Genomic DNA, 16719 nt, shown 5'->3' with positions numbered 1-16719 from the left:
AGTAGATTAACTCAAGCATAAAGGGATATAACTACAAAATTAATTACATAAAGGAAATGACAGCTCATTATTTAGGAATTTTCTTTATTAGAGAGTTATTTTTTAACTTTCTAAGAATTCACTGATAAAATTGTTAAGGAATGACTAGCTAAAGAGCCTAGCAGTGCATGTGTTTGATTCAATAGATCTTTCCAAGAATCCTGAGTGTTCAATGTCACTATTCCATGGTAGTATTACGTCAAGAGAAGAACTTGTTTTTAAATACATTAAGACAGATGCTTCTGTGAAGTTCATTCCTCAGAACCTATGACAATGACCTCAAATAGCAGAGCATTTAATTTGCAAACGATCAAAACACAGCAAATAAAAGGTAATCCTTAGGTTTCTGTTATACACAGAAGTAACACATAAAGATGCAAGCAAAACAGAAAAGTTTGACGAATTAATTTGAACTAAGCAAGGAAATGCTTTAGAAATGCTCTGACACATGAAAGAATAGCAAAGAATGCTCTTTTGTGAAAGAATAGCTTTTGTGAGGTGGAATAAGCACTGAAAATATGTTTTAATGATTGTGGAAAACTAATTTGGGGATTGAAAAATATCAACTAACTTACAGATTCTGAGTGCTCCATTACAGCCAGCACAAAGAAGACATATTCTTGACCACTCTGAAGTTGCTTATTCTCAAAGCCACCGTAATGTTTCTTATCCCCCAACGTGAACTCCGTAGGAAGAACTTCAAAGTGAGCTGCAATATATGGCTTTAATTCAACTTCCCTCCCAAGACGAATGCTTCTGCGTTTCCTAGCTATCTCCTTAAGCAGCTTTAGAAAAAAGAGAGGGAAAGCAAGAACAGAAAGATTACTGTAAACAATTTTAATGTACCTTATTGACAATGTAATGAGAAAATTTATTGCATGAGCAGGAACTACAAAAAATACAATTTATTCACATTTCATGAGGCAAATCAGTATCACTAAATCAGTTCTTTCAAAATCTCCCAAATTCTTGTCATCCTTGTTTAGACACTGGGTAGCAATTGCACTGCCCAGAATACAACCATAAAATAATTAGAACAATTTTCCGTGTCTGATACTGCTGTCTCAGGGTGGGGGAGGGGCAAGATAATAAAGCAATATATAAATAGGAAGTCAGTCATAGAATAGAAACATAGAATTGTTTATGTTGGAAAACACAGTTAATATCATAGAATCCAGTCGTTAACCTAACACTGTCAAGTCCACTACTAAACCGTGTCCCTAAGCACCTCATCTACACATTTCTTAAATATGTCCAGGGATGGTGACCCAACCACCTCCTTGGGCAGCCTGTTCTAGTACCTTAGAACCCTTTAAGTGAAGAAATTTTTCCTAATACCCAATCTAAACATCCCCTGGCACAACTTGAGACCATTTCCTCTCATCCTATTGCCTGCTACTGATGCAACATCCTTTCAGGCAGGGGTAGGAAGCAGTAAGGTCTCCCCTGAGACTCCTCCAGGCTAAAGAACCCTAGTCCCCTCAACTGCTCCTCACAGGACTTGTGCTCCAGACCCTTCCCCAGCTCTGATGACCTTCTCAGGACATGCACCTCAGTGTCTTTCTTGTAGTGAGGGGCCCCAAACTGAACAGGTGTGGCCTCACCAGTGCCAGTTTCAAAGGGACAATCACTTCCCTAACACATAATAATATTTACTCCCTATTTATGAATATGCAGGATACTTTCTTGTCTCCTGATTGATGCAACAAAACTAAGTGAGTCATATTTAAAAACCAGGAATAAAAACCAGAGATTTGAAAAAAAAAATCACAATTATTGAAAGTCAGTTTATATTAACAGTTTTTACCTTTTCTCTGGTAATGCTGAAATACAAACAACTCAATAATGAATAGCTTTTTGTTTGTTTGTTTGTTTATTTGTTTGTTTCTCTCTATTATGAAAACTACCAAGCACTCTGCCAATATTAAATTCCTGGACATCCCAGGGAAAAGACTGTTTTCCAAAGTACTTCACAAACAGTAAATGAAATGCAGAAAAGTTTATAGGATTGATTTGTAAACGTATCTTCCATCCCAAACCTGAAATCAACTGTCATTTTATTTGTTCAAAAGCACCAAAAATGGTATTCTTCATGGTTTGTAGAACACTACACAACACATTGGTGTTAGGAATCAATAACAGGACCTATGAATCCCAAGACAACTTTTCTGCTACTAGACTATAAAATATTGTCTACAACCCTAACATGCATAACCCACATTTCAGATTTTAACTGCCTAATCTAGTTTTGAAAATGTAACTTTTTTAGAAAATTTTAATTTTTTTTTCTTAAGCTACTGAGACAGCAGCTTTTAATACTGATTACTTTAACATCGCTTCTCACTGAAATACATGTTTCAGACACACGCTACATATAAACAAGAAGTCACCTATCACACTTGGATCAAAATTTCCTTAGCTTTGAGGGCATTTGGATGTAACGCCTTTGAAGCCAACTGCTTTCCAGCTCTAACACTGTGTCTATTCTCTCTGTTGCAGAGATTTTACATTCATTTAACTCTGTCAATTTTCATGGTCCAACACAAAAGCTGGTACCCTGCAATGGATCCCCTGAGCAAAAATGAACGGGCCATAATTTGAAAGTAGAAATCGTTATTCATTACTCAAGGACTCTATTACAATCAGTAGTCCATATTTCTATTTCATTCTTCCTAAACAGTTTAATGAGCGGCTAGAGTAAATTTGCATGGTATAAAAATGATGGCAGTAGAGAACTGTAATATTAAGAAGATTTCTATTCAGTTGCTTTATTGAAGGTGACTCTCACATCTGTTGGTAGCTTCCTATGCCCTAGGTAGACTTACTAAGGGCAGAATATGAGGCACAGACCAATCAAAGTTTTTTCAAGGTTGCTTCAGCCCTTGCAAGATCTTCTGAAGGAAGAACTCTTGAAAAAGTTTTTATCTACACAAAGCCATCTTTTATAAAGGTAACAACAGTTATGCAGGGGGATTAGCGCTGACTATTCTGAAGTCTGCTGAAACACAAAGGTGTTCAGGTAATAACAATGTGATATGTATACTAACTGAAGTCAGGACCTTTAAGTACTGCACTATGAGGATAGGTACATGTCTTGAGCACTCAGAGAGTTGTGGTCAATGGCTTGATGTCTGAGTGGAGACGAGGGACAAGCAGTGTTCCTCAGGGGTTGGTGTTGGGACCGGTACTGTTTAACATCTTTGTCGGTGACATGGATGACGGCATTGAGTGCACCCTCAGCAAGTTTGCTGAAGACACCAAGCTGTGTTGACAGATGGACTGCTCGGTGGATAAAGAACTGGCTGGATGGTCGCACTCAGAGAGTGGTGGTCAATGGCTCAGTGTCTGAGTGGAGATCATTAACGAGCGGCCTTCTTCAGGAGTCAGTGTTGGGACCTGTACAAATATGGGCTGGGTGGAAAGTGGATAAAAAGCAGCCCTGAGGAGAAGGACTTGGGGGAAATGAGGGATGAAAAGCTGAACATGAGCCGGCAGTGTGTGCTGGCAGCCCTGAAAGCCATCCAAGTCCTGGGCTGTATCAGAAGAGTGGACAGCAGGTCGAGGGAGGTCATTCTCCCCCTCTACTCTGCTCTCATGAGACCCCACCTGGAGTGCTGCGTCCAGCTGTGGAGTCCCCAACGTAAGAAGGATATTGATAGGTTGGAGTGATTTCAGAGGAGGCCACAAAGATGATCAGAGGGCTGGAGCACCTCTCTTATGAAGAAAGGATGAAGGAGTTGGGTTTGTTCAGCCTGGAGAAGAGAAGGCTCCAGGGAGACCTTATAGCAGCCTTCCAGTACCTGAAGGGGCCTACAAGGAAGATGGTGGGGAACTTTTCACAACGGCCTGTAGTGATAGGACAAGGGGTAATGGGTTTAAATTGAAAGTGGGGAGGTTTAGCTTAGATATCAGGAAAAAATTCTTCACTGAGCACTGGAACAGGTTGCCCAGAGAAGCTGTGAATGCCCCATCCCTGGATGTCTTCAAGGCCAGGCTGGATGAGGCTTTGAGCAACCTGGTCTAGTGGAAGGTATCCCTGGCCATGGCAGGGGGGTGGAACTAGATGTTCTTTAATATCCTCTCCAATCCAAGCCATTCCATGATTCTATGATCCCTGAAGATAACTGCTATTTTCATTTATACTTAAAGCTTCCCCTGAGATTTACAGTTATTTGTGTGGCTACCTGAAATAAATTCTTTATCATATATTTCCAGATTACAGCATACTTACTTAAGTTAGATTACTTAATCTAATTTATTTACTTACTTAACTTACTTACCATACTTAAGTTAGATTTTCTATAGTTCATAATATAATGTGAAAATACTGAAGGAATACTGAAATTAAAGTGAGACCAAGATTGAAAGGAGAAGAAAAATGTTTGATCTTAATTATTTCTTGCATTTGAATTAGTAACATAAAATGTACATATTTAACAGATATAAATGCTGAAGTACTGTATTACACTCAGTGAAGTGATCAGAAAGTGAATTTTGGCTACAAATGTTAGAATTTAATTAGCATGAGTCAAACAAGATGTGTTCAACTTATTCAATGGTGGTCATTCATCACCTAAGACCAGCAAAACTTTGATGTGTTTGTGTATAGATAAAAATTTTATCTGTGACATTGCTTACACATGACTGAATATACCTCAGGTGAACTTCTGGCCTCATTTATGTTTCATATTTAAACGATGTGGTTGCCAAATACTATTACTTGCACATATATCTCCTGTTGTACTTCATACCAGGTTTTCAGTACAATTACTGAATTGATTTAACATGCAGGCTTGTATTTAGGCTTTATTGCTTACAAATCTAAAGTAATACTACTGGGTAATATTTACTGCAAACCATAATATTTTTTATATATTTCATTTACTTGCATTGCATATTTATTTGAAGTAACTAGATGTCATGATATTCAAAATAAAGTGAAATTTTTAGTTAATAAAAAGCGATTGTATCTCTAATAACTATTATTTTTAGGTACACAACATGTAGTCCACTGTCTGCTCCTCTAAGATTATGTATCTCTCTTAGTTTCATTCAGAACTGAGGTTGAAGAAATGGGGAAGATCAGGAAACTACAATAAGGCTGGAGGATCTTTAGAACTGGTCAGTTATGTACTGGAGTTAACATTCTAGAGTAGTGCTTTCAGCAAATACTTTTGGCAATCTAAGCAAAGTATTTACACCATGTTCATTTGGAAAACTGATCACTCAACTCTTTTTGATACTAGCCAGAAATTTGAGATTGTACTAAAAAAAGGCATCCACAAGTATCTTCACTTGACCATTGGGAAGTATTTGCTGAGAAAGTAGTGTGGTTTGTTTTTGTGGGATTTTTTTTTCTTTGAAATGTATCCATTGTGTGACTACTTTCAAATGTCAGGAATAGTACACCTAATAACAATATGCATTTATTTTCTAAAGCTGCAAGTAAAACAGTCTTTTTCCGAAACTGAATACGTTAGCATGAAATACAGTCACTATCTGCCTGTCATTTTTTCCTGCTTCGTACTTACTATATGTACTGGTAACAACTGTAAAAGATATATCAAGGGTTTTAGTTCTTTATAAGAAATAATTTTCATTTTGCAGTCAACGCATATCTTATTTCTTCCACCATTAATTCTACAATGTGGTCTCAATTATATTAGTAAAAGTGGGAAACAACCCATCCTGACCAAAATATTTTTGAATTAATAAATGCTCTTTATCAATCTGTTACACAGATTAATGCACCACAACTTGCAGGATGATTAAAATGACCCTTTGTTATGGGAATCAGCAGGACTTGTATAATTTAATTGCCAAAAAGTTCAATGTCATCTGGCACCTATCCTTTAATGTGTTAATGCTGCTGAATGTTACTACAGCCTTTGGATGTTAAAAGTGGGTGGTAATATTAAATCAATTTTCTATTATTGTACGGATCTTGCTGTCTGGGTTTTACTGTTTAACTGTATTTGATGTCACCTAGGTCTATGATCATGGGCTGATGGCATTTACAATCCAAGTTTTTTAAAGAAAAGAATTTAATAGATCAAAGCAAGTCATCACTGCAATTGAATCAAATGACATGATCATATAAATTAAAGTGGTCAAGAGGAAACACAGGCTTCATCAGTCAGGAGTAACAAAAAACATGTCTTCCTTTGAACAGTCGTTTTTAATCTTCTGATTAGGGATTCTCCTGTTGCCGTACATATTCTTCTTCACCATTTCTGATCAGAAAACAGTCTAAAGACTGAAAGACTTTGGAAAGCTTTTTATTGAAAGCTGTCTACAGCAGTGTTATTTTGGTGAAGATCTTTATTTTGCTTAAACTTTGGGTCAAACATTAAAATTTGTATCCCTTTTGTCAATGGGAGGAAGGAAAAAAATCCTTGCGATTGCTCGCAGATGACCATTACTCTTGTCAGTGATTGTATTTTGGGGAAGCGTATGGTGAAACATTTTTGTAACATAAAACTCAAACCCACAAGAAGAAAATAGGCAGGATTCAGTTAAAAGATCACTAATTCAGAAGAAAAGAAACTGACTTTGACTGCTAGCCTTTGAATTACAAAGATTTTACATGTATGAATTACCATAGCTTCTGAATGGGATCTAAAATCCTAGCTGGATACAACAACAACAATAATAACACCACCACCTGTCTTTTGTGCAGGACTTCCATATGGGACTCTCAAAAGAGCTTTAAAATGATAAATATTACTATTATTCCGAATGGAAAGAAGAAGGACAATTTGCATGACCTATACTATCCTTCACTAAAACAGAAGACAGGACTGAATGCTGAAAATTGCTATGCTTCCTGGAATTATTATTATATCAATAACAAAATGAATTGATTTCTTATATTACTGGGCTTATTCCTAAAATGAAAGTACTTTCACCTTCTGGGTTAATGTCATTTACAGTGTTAACTGATTACACAGTGTTGCTCATTCCCACTTCATTAATTTATTTCTGAGCACAAACTGTCAGTAGAATGGAGACTACTGTAAAAGTTTTGTAACCAAAAGCGTTACAGAATGTGAGAATCAGGTAAGAATACTACAAGGTCAAATGTTAAATTGCAGTGCAAATTGCAATTTAGCATTTGTTACAGGCTTAGTAAACACCCCACTAATGAACAAGACCTTTATTAGAGTTCATATCATTGGTGATTAAGCTTTTGCTGACAACTCATTTCACCTCCTGCACTTCTGCATTACGTTTTATAACAGGAAAAGAATAAAATACTAATGCTAACAAAGATCAGACACTTTGTGTGCTTTACTGCAACTTAGTGTCTTTATTCTCTTCTAATTTAAGTAGTTTGAACTTTTTTTTCAGTCTCTACAGGCTAATTCAAATATAAATATTAAATATCCTGACAACCAAAACTTGTAAAACTGTTAACCACATACCACTAATATAATTGCTTTTTTAATAAAGGAGAAGATGACAACAAAACCATACAGTACCTCATCTAGTTCCATTTCATCTGGACTCTCCCATGGTTTGATAAACTTTCCACGAGACCTCTTTAAAGGCACAATTACTATGTAGTAACCTCTGTAAAGGAAAGAGTTGGACAAGTGAAGTTGAAGGAAAAGGAACAGATGAATTGATGGAGTAGTTGCCTGTCCAGAGGAACTTAAGAGAACAGTGGTACACTGGGGGCAAATTTTTGCACATTATTATGCCACTGCAGCTTTCCAAATGTAGTTGTAAAGATTCATGCTGTTGAAACCACTTCCAGTGTAAAACATTTGACAAACAAATGGCACTAATTACCTGCTTTTTCATGTAAACATATAAATATGCATAAGAAACTTTAATTATAATGTTCTGAAATGCCTACATGTTTGACTGCAGTTTATTATTTCATTTGAAATACAAGAGCCATAGGATATTTGTGCCTTACCATCATCACACTGGGAAAAAATCCCAAGCCCCTAAATATCACCATATATTTAAATCTCAATTATCACTCCATCTTCCTCCATTTTCAAGTATAATCAGAATAGTAGGTTAATATAAAGTGCTTGTTATTGTCAATACTATTATAAACAGAAAATAAAGAACAGATAGCATACACTCCACCCACACACTCTTTACTTTTGAGTATCAATCACTATCAGCTTTATCTACTCAAGTATTCTTTTCACAGCTATAGACAGAAGAGCTTGATGTATGTTCTCTTTACACCTAGGATTTGCAAACTACATATATCAGTTTTCCTTAGAAACATTTTCCTGAAAATATCTTTCTCCTCTCCCCCATAGAGACCAGTAAATTATACTTTCTAGTATAATCGTGATACAGCACTTTTCTTGTTTCCCTCACAAAGCCTGGATAAATGTCAGGCATATCCGTAATTTTACATTAGTGTGAGGAAAGAAGCAGTAGAAGCACAACAGCAGGACATCCAGTTTGGTATAATATATATCTTTCTGATAAACACACTTGTCAAAAAGTCAAGCACTCTCCATCTCAGAGAAAAGGGAAAAAAGCTGTTCTCCTTTGTTTCTAGCAATATCAGGGCTTATTAAGAACATGTCTCTGGCTCTACATTAAGGAAGATAATTTTAGTGTCTCATGGACTGCCTTATTCTCTTACACTCTGCCATTTTTTACAGCCTTCTGCAGCACTGACTATTCATTTTACTCAGGCAATGCAGTGAGTAAAAAACCGAAAGTGATTAGTAAAAGAGAGCCTACAGAAAAGGACTTGTGTTACAAGTGGTCTAAAACTATCTCAGTCTAAACCTAAATAAACTATCTTTCTGCCATACCAGTGCTGGTCATTGGTACATTTTAATGGTCTTTTCTTAATTAAAGCTCTTTCCCAGAAAAGAAATGTAACAAAACTTTTTATTTTTAACTACTGTAGCAAATGCACATATTTATTAATTCTTGTGTTAATAAATCTGAGAAATTTTTCTGTGGAAATGCTTAGCTACCATAGGAGGTGCTGGAAACAAAAAGTGTTGGTGACAGATTTTTAACTGCTGCTCCCTTGCTGTATTCCAGTATTTAAATAAAATGTGTAGCCTGTATTAACACGATAAAACACCTTTTACACTGATGTTCTTATTTAAAACTGCTAAGGCTGGTTGAACCCTGATATTCACTCTGTATGTATTTTAAAAATTCTACGGTTAAATTAATAGAAAATCTTAAGGGTGCTGATTTATCAATGTATGCAATAACTGTAACCTATGTAACTTCACTTTAACTAAGAATCAAGACCAAAAGCAATTGAGAATTGGCACCTATATGCCTTTCAGACATCAAAGATATATCTGCTAGGTGAACTGTGCAAGAGCCTCTTACTTATCCTTTTTTTCCTCCCACTTTTTCTTTTAAAAGCTAGCCGTGTATTCATACTGTTTTTTCAACCAAGGAACATCCAGCATGTAAATGTTACTTTCACACCCTTTCACGCTTTCTTCACGCATGCATCCCACTCACAACTTTGATCATTCACTAAGACTTTCAGCACATACAGAGTATTTCAAAGCTGAAAGTACATCACCAGCAAGCAGAAAAGCAAAACTGTACATACACATATACAGTGTTGCAAACTGCAGAGGACAACAGAGTTCTGTTATTTCTAGTAAACTCCAGAAAATGTAGCATGAAAAACATATTTTTATTATTTGCTTTATTATTTGGTGTGGGTTTTTTTGGTTGTGGGTTTTGGTTTTTTTTTTTAAATAGGGGATGAGAACTGGAGGTTTTGCTTAGATATTGTTTGAACTACAGATTATTACGAACTATTCAATAACTCTGGTTTTACCTAAGACTTTGCAAAGTCGGAATAGATCCAGAGAAACATCAACTGTCCTTTACACATAAGAATTGCATTTGATTAGCACAAAATACTACAGGAAAATGAAGAAATTGCTCACTGGAGATTATGCCAGTAAAAGACACCCATTTTACCCAGCATAAGGTGAGCTCTGCTCCATTTTCTATGCTGTCTCACCATCAAACACTGAAATAATGAAAATTACTTCTACAGTCTTTAATAAATTATAAAGGCTCTTATAACATTACCCTCAATCCCGTAAGTATTTACCTATAATTCATTATTGCAAAACATTATCTTTATTGAAAGATTTTCAGTGTATATAGTACTTCATAGTAAGACAGAGACAATCATGAGCGTGTAATGTACCCATAGAGGAAAAGCAACTGTAAAAAAGTCACTGAAACTATTACACAAAATTTTTATTCCCATACAAAGACTATAGCTGCAATAATCTTGCTTACTCTAGCAAGCACCAGGTAAGCTTTTCCTGTTCAGTATGTAGTTGTTTTGGTATGCTCACTTCCAAGCATCAAGTCATCCTTTTTTTTGTTTTGCTTTTCTATCTCTAGCCCAATCATATCTTCTTAGGAAATAGATACACAAGGAAGAGATACTTATTTGCAAAGTTGGCAGTTGGACCCCATAGGTTTAATGTACCTTTCTTGATATCACTTAGCCTCTTAGATTTTTTTACACTACATAAAAGGAAAGGCATTAGCTCTTTTTCCACTTCTATCTTCTGCTATTGTTTGACCAGCTACCCTGCACTTTTTTCTCTCTGTGACTGCTCTGCCTCATAAATCTTTTTTGACTCATTCCATCTTCAGTCTTCCTTAGCTGCATTTGTTACTGACCGCATCTCACTCAATCTAATGATAATGGTTACATTTTTCAGTTTTTCATCCTTTTAATGTCTTGAAGTCATTTCTTTCTTGACCTCACCTGCCTCAAAATCCTCAGTTAGTAATGAAAAAGGGGAGCAGCTTTCTACAAAACTGTCAGTAAAAATCCACCAGGGAGAGGACAAGTTGAATCCCCAACAATATTTAATAACTTGCTCATTTTCCTCCCCATTTCCTTTACATTACACATGGGAACCTTATAGACCAACAAGAATCACTATAAGCAGAGCAGTAACACTTATTGATTGTACCATGCTTCATGTTTTCTTGGCAAATCTTCATTGTCTAACCTTTCTAATCCCTGCTGACCATGTCCTGTCAGGTCTTTAGTCCTATTTTTCCTTTTAAATCTCCACAGAACCTTTTCCCCCAGAATCTATGTAACCTCTAGTAAACTCTGCCAAATTTTTCAGCAAAATCCTGTTTTCTTTCTAGAACCAGTGGAGAAGACCTGAGATTTTTCTTTTAATAAAAATCTTTGTAATTAATTTATATGAATTAAGTAATGTAATTGCAGTAACTATTCTTTAGAACCCTACATAGTTCAGGAATGACTGAGTTTGAATCCTTCAAGGTGCTGCAGCAGGGCAGCTACCCATCAATGGGTTATACATTTTTCTTGAGAGGATACATTGTTCAAAGCACAGCTGGCTTCCTTAATCTCTCTTTGCTATTTGAAGTCAATGATGAAACAGAAAAGTATTCTGAGAAACACCGACAAACTGAAGGACAATCCTTCTCCATATATTTCTATCTAGATTTTACTGTCTTACATACTTGGCTAAATGACAAACCTATAGAATAGTTCCAGTTGGAAGGAAACTATAATTTGTCTAGTCCAACTTCCTGGCCACTTCAAGGCTGACCAAAAGTTAAAGCATGACATTAAGGGCATTGTTCAACTACCCCTTAAATACTGCTTGGAGCATTGATCCACCTCTCAGGAAGCCTAATCCAGTGTTTGACCACCATCACTATAAAGAAACATTTCCTAATATTCTCTGAACCTCCCTGATGCAGCTTTGAACCATTACCACACATTTTACCACAGCATCACAGGGAGATCAGCACCTCCCTCTTCACATCCCCTCCTCAGGAAGCTGTAGAGACCAATGAGGTCACCCTTCAGCCTCCTCTTCTCCAAAGCAGACAAGCCCAGAGTCCTCAGCTGGTCCTCAGAGAACATACCTTCTGGCTGTTTCACCAGATTTGTTGCCCTCCACTGGATGCATCCAGGTACCTTCACAATAGAAACTAGCATTTCTTCTTGTTAAATTTCATGTCACTGGATATTGCCCAATGCTCCAATCTTCCTAAATCCTTCTGCAAGGCTTCTAGTCAAGCGAGTCAACAGCCCCTCCCAGTTCAGTATCATCAAATATTAGTCCAGTATTACGGTAAATACTACTACAGCATGCTGTATTCTCTGTACTGTTCTGAAAAGGCCTGGACCACTACTATAGCCCTAGAGTTTAGTAAATATAAGAATTGTCATCTTTCTGGAGTTATTAACAATGGTATGTAATTTGTTCACTCACTTTATGTTCTCATTTGAAGGTACTTCTGGAAGTTCCACAGTTATCATGCCATCTAAGTTGGTCTTTCCAATGAAGACTGGCTTGGTGCGAAGCACATCTGGTGCAGTCTTTGCTGTCACTCTGTGCTGAAGACCCCCAGCACTATTCCCTCTGTTCGTCAGCACAAATGAATATGATGTCTCTGGCTTCAAGTTAGTAATCAGCTTTTGAGTAGCACGTCCATCAACCTCCACCACCATTTTCCCATCATCATAAAGGATCTAAGTTAATATATAGAAATTGAAGATGGTTTTGGTTACTAAGAGAAGGCAACTGATACTGTCACACCAAATTCAGGAATGAACCTAGCTATAAATTTAAAATGAAAGTTACAGGGCATTTTAGTCTGTAAGATAGTGCTGGATTTACTACTGCAATTAGGCTTGCTTTCAGTGGAGAAGAAGAACCACATTAATTTAGTGTAAGCACTCCTAAAATCCAATTTCACTTATTCAAATTCAGTAGTTTTGCTTGAATACAGCATTTATATCAAGGCACACTTGTTGTTAAAGGTACTTGACTTTTTCATTCATACTCTTTATTCAGAAAGGTTTTGGCAACATTGAGTTCATATAATACTGCTCTTCACTCACCACTGCCTGAGATGACAGAAGTGATAAAGAATGATGCAGAAGAAATGCCAGCCAGACTGCAGGTTACAGTGAGTCTTTATCTGGCTCATGCCATAGTTAGTGGAGTGAACGAATTATAAAGCAAAAATGTGTGGCTGTAAATGTAAGGAGACAATAACCAAAATGATACTCAGCTACAGTCACTACAGAAATAATGAAAAAAAAAGAAAGAAAATTATTATTTCCTTCAGTGTTTTCTCTAAAATATATTAATAACAAACTACAAATTAGCAAGGTGCATAATAAGCAGTATACTCCTGCCTGGCACAACACTGGAAAGCTCACATTGCCAAATGACTGACTTTAACAGATTGGGTCAATATTGCTGATCAGTTTGCATTCTTAAATACATCAATACCAAAAAAATCCACATGTCCAGTAATATACTTAACTGGGTGAACAACATCCTCTAGTTTCTATATTTTATCTCATACAAATGGAAAGTAACTTACTTTGAAAGGCAAGGCTGAATTGTAATTTTCTGGAATTTCCCATGACAGCAAAACAGAAGTCTTCATTACTGCTTTCACATGAAAATTTTTTGCAAACACTGCTGGAAGAAAAGAAACAATGTATATAAACAACATCTTGGAGCTTAGATCTTGTCATATTTCCACTGCTACCTGGGAGTATTAGCTTTCCATTTCCGTTTCCATCAAAAAAATCCAAGGATTCAACTCTCCTACCTGTTTGCTCATATTTAAATATCACACTGAAACTCATTCTCACTCTTATCTAGTGACAATCCAAATGTACATTTTCCTTACCTGAAAAATTGTGTAGATGTTAGCCAGAACTTGCTTGGCAAGGGACAACTGAATTCTAAGGCATCCAAAACATATTAAGATTTACATACTTTACCTTTGGAGTTTGATGAACCTATTTTTATGAATGGGCTGGTCAGTTTTATTTACAGCTTCAAAAACACTGATATCCAAAGACCGATACTCCTTTAAAGGTCAACGCCATAAGCAGACAAATCCTACCTTGATCCACGGGTAGTGTCCTGAACTGGACACTTGGACTATATGGACCAGGCCCTTTGCTTGTGTGGGCACGTACTTTTACATCATATGTGGTATCTGGTTTTAAGCCAGAAAGTGCAGGAACAACAGGGAGTTCAACTGGCTGGTAAGCAACATTGATATCTCTGTACAAGATGGTATATTTGGTGATAATGCCATTTCTCTCTGCCAAGAGTGGCATCTGCCAAGTTAATTGAACTGATGTTGAAGTAGAGCTTTCCGAGTGGAGGTTTTGGGGAAATCCACTGGGTACCTCTTCAGGAACCGAAATCTCTTTAACCATCTCCTCCCCAAAGCCCACTTTATTTCTAGCTGAGAGCCTGAAGACGTAGGAAGCTCCTTTGTGAATGTCTGTGGCCGTGAAGTGATCTTCCTTCTCTGAGAACTCCATGGTGGTAAATGTATCCACGTCTTTGCGACCAAACTTCAGGCGATAACCCTGCAGCGGGCCAAAAGTGTCCACAGGAGGGTGCCACTGAATTAGAGCCGTGTTCATCTGTGTGTGGCTAATCACAAGCCGAGGTTTGCCTGGAACTGTAGCACAACGTTATTTACAGATGATAAATACAAACAGAATTGCATGTACAATTCTTCAGGCTAGTTTTAGCAGGAATAGGGATAAATTTTCTGTTCCCTCACTCTTAGTTCCACAAATTAGTGTCTTATAGAAGAAATAATGTCTGCCTCCTGCACTATTGAGTCATACATGATAACAAACTACACTAGTAAAGCCATTTACTCTTTCTTGACTTCTTCCCTTACCGTTACTTCTAAATACAGAGAACATTCAGAGGCACAGGACTTAAGAACACGAGTCAAGAAGTAAAACTTCAAAAAGACATCTTATGAATGGTTCTGTCTCACTTACAAATCCTTGCTTGCAAAAAAAGAGTACTGTCATAAGTATTCATTAATTTAATCCAAGGCACATTTCTGCCATTCCTGTAAATGGAAAAATAATTGATGATAATAATAGTACTAGTAATAATGATAATTATGAATAATAATGGAAAAATTACAAGTTTCTAGAGGTGTCTAACATAACTTTTGCCACTGACAGTTAAAATGGGGTAGAAGGGAATTCAGACCAAAGTTGTCATCAAAAAACATTACTGCATATGACAGAACCCTATCATTCCACTTTCCATACACGCCACTTCCAGCAATGGACTGTTTCAGCTTGGAGTGGTAGCACAACTTGGAATTTCTTCTGAAGACTAAATTGGAAGCTCTTCTTAACCTGTACATCAGATACATTCAAATCCTTAACTAGGACCTATTGGTCCAAATTGATGATTTGTCTTTCCGAGGAGTTCAGACTGTAAGTGTGGTGAGAACATTCAGTCCAGAGGATCAAAGTAGGCCTAATCAAGGGGGAAATGCCTTTTAACAACATATATGGTGTACATTTTGGAGCCTTGTTCTTATTTACTGTTTCTATTTAATTCCAATACCTGAAAGGTCAAGAGACAAAAATATTTTGGGGAGTATTAATGCCATGATAACATAGTCTTCCACATAGACTAATTAGCTCCATCTGCATTCAAAGCTTTCCAGTGTGAATGTAACTGCAGCACTCTGAGCTCTGGTTCCTGTATTTAAACACTTCAATGGATTTTATTACTTATCTTCCGTTCTCAGGTGTCCAGCAAATCAGATATGTATTGTCAGAAGTTCTGACTACCATTCCATAATGAATTATGAATAAAGAGGGAGAAATGGCATGGCTTGAAGAAAATTCTGCATTTAATATGCTCTTTCCTCATTATATCTGACATAAGTCATGACACTGGTTCTAATTGCAAAAGAATTATAGCTAGTTTTTATATAAATTTTCTGAATATCCTTTCTTCTAAATGTCTAGTTCACCTGCAAGTATTATTGTCAGAAACTTTGTAAGTTTTTTTCCATACTTTCTACTCCACTAAGTACATATTTTTCTCTAGTTCTGACTTTTCCTCATTGATTGGAAGATTCTTCTTTATGGAAGAAAGAAAAGGTGGTTAAGGCCTATTGCAGGCCATATTTTTACAGATTCACAGAGTGGTAGGGGTTGGAAGGGATGTCTAGAGATCATCTAGTCCAACCCCATTGACAGAGCAGGATCACCTGGAGTAGATCACACAGGAACAAGTCCAGGCGGCTTTTGAAAGTCTCCAGAGAAAGAGACTCCACCACCTCTCTGGGCAGCCTGTTCCAGTGCTCTGTCACCCTCACAGTGAAGGAGTATTTCCTCATGTTCAGGTTGAACTGAAACCAATGGAACACATGAAAGAGAAGAAGGATACACACAAATAGAATAATAACTCCTTCAGCTTTCTAGAGGAGAGACTGCTGGAAGGTGTCACTAAATTATTTCCGTGATAATTTTTTTTTTTTCTTGTGGCAGAACTGATTTTTAAACTTTGTGGTTCGTACAGAGAAAGAACGAAATTATTACTTGCTTTTGATCAGAACAGGGTAACTAATTAAGCTTATTTTTCTAATAAAATACCCTGTGATTAAAACGGTAAATAACAATTGTGACTTTTTTCTTTTTTTTTAATATGGAGCCTATTTGATATTGTGAAGTGTATGAATTTCCTTCTTGTTAACATGCAACTAAAGATAAAGAAAATGTTTTTCTCTCTTTTTTTCTTTCCAGATAGCTTTTGGTTAACATCATCTTCTAGTATGATCACTTGTGAGTAACACAAACCACAGGATTTCGTGTGGTCTTATATACTG

General features: G+C 36.7%; 1 protein-coding gene across 1 annotated transcript in view; it reads right to left on the bottom strand.

The window, feature by feature from the left end:
• The window catches only part of LOC104512777 (receptor-type tyrosine-protein phosphatase delta), a gene marked incomplete at both ends in the record, with an annotated part of 60854 nt that overhangs the window by 19706 nt on the left and 24429 nt on the right, over window positions 1-16719 (bottom strand). Inside the window, 5 exons of the mRNA XM_010155882.1 lie at window positions 615-824; window positions 7521-7611; window positions 12297-12556; window positions 13420-13520; window positions 13954-14526. Coding sequence (XP_010154184.1) covers window positions 615-824; window positions 7521-7611; window positions 12297-12556; window positions 13420-13520; window positions 13954-14526 — 1235 coding nt within the window. The remainder of the gene's footprint in view (window positions 1-614; window positions 825-7520; window positions 7612-12296; window positions 12557-13419; window positions 13521-13953; window positions 14527-16719) is intronic.

This window comes from Eurypyga helias, unplaced genomic scaffold (genome assembly GCF_000690775.1).
Source record: "Eurypyga helias isolate BGI_N326 unplaced genomic scaffold, ASM69077v1 scaffold27767, whole genome shotgun sequence".
Taxonomy (NCBI): Eukaryota; Metazoa; Chordata; class Aves; order Eurypygiformes; family Eurypygidae; genus Eurypyga; species Eurypyga helias.
This window is presented reverse-complemented; position numbering and strand designations above follow the sequence as displayed.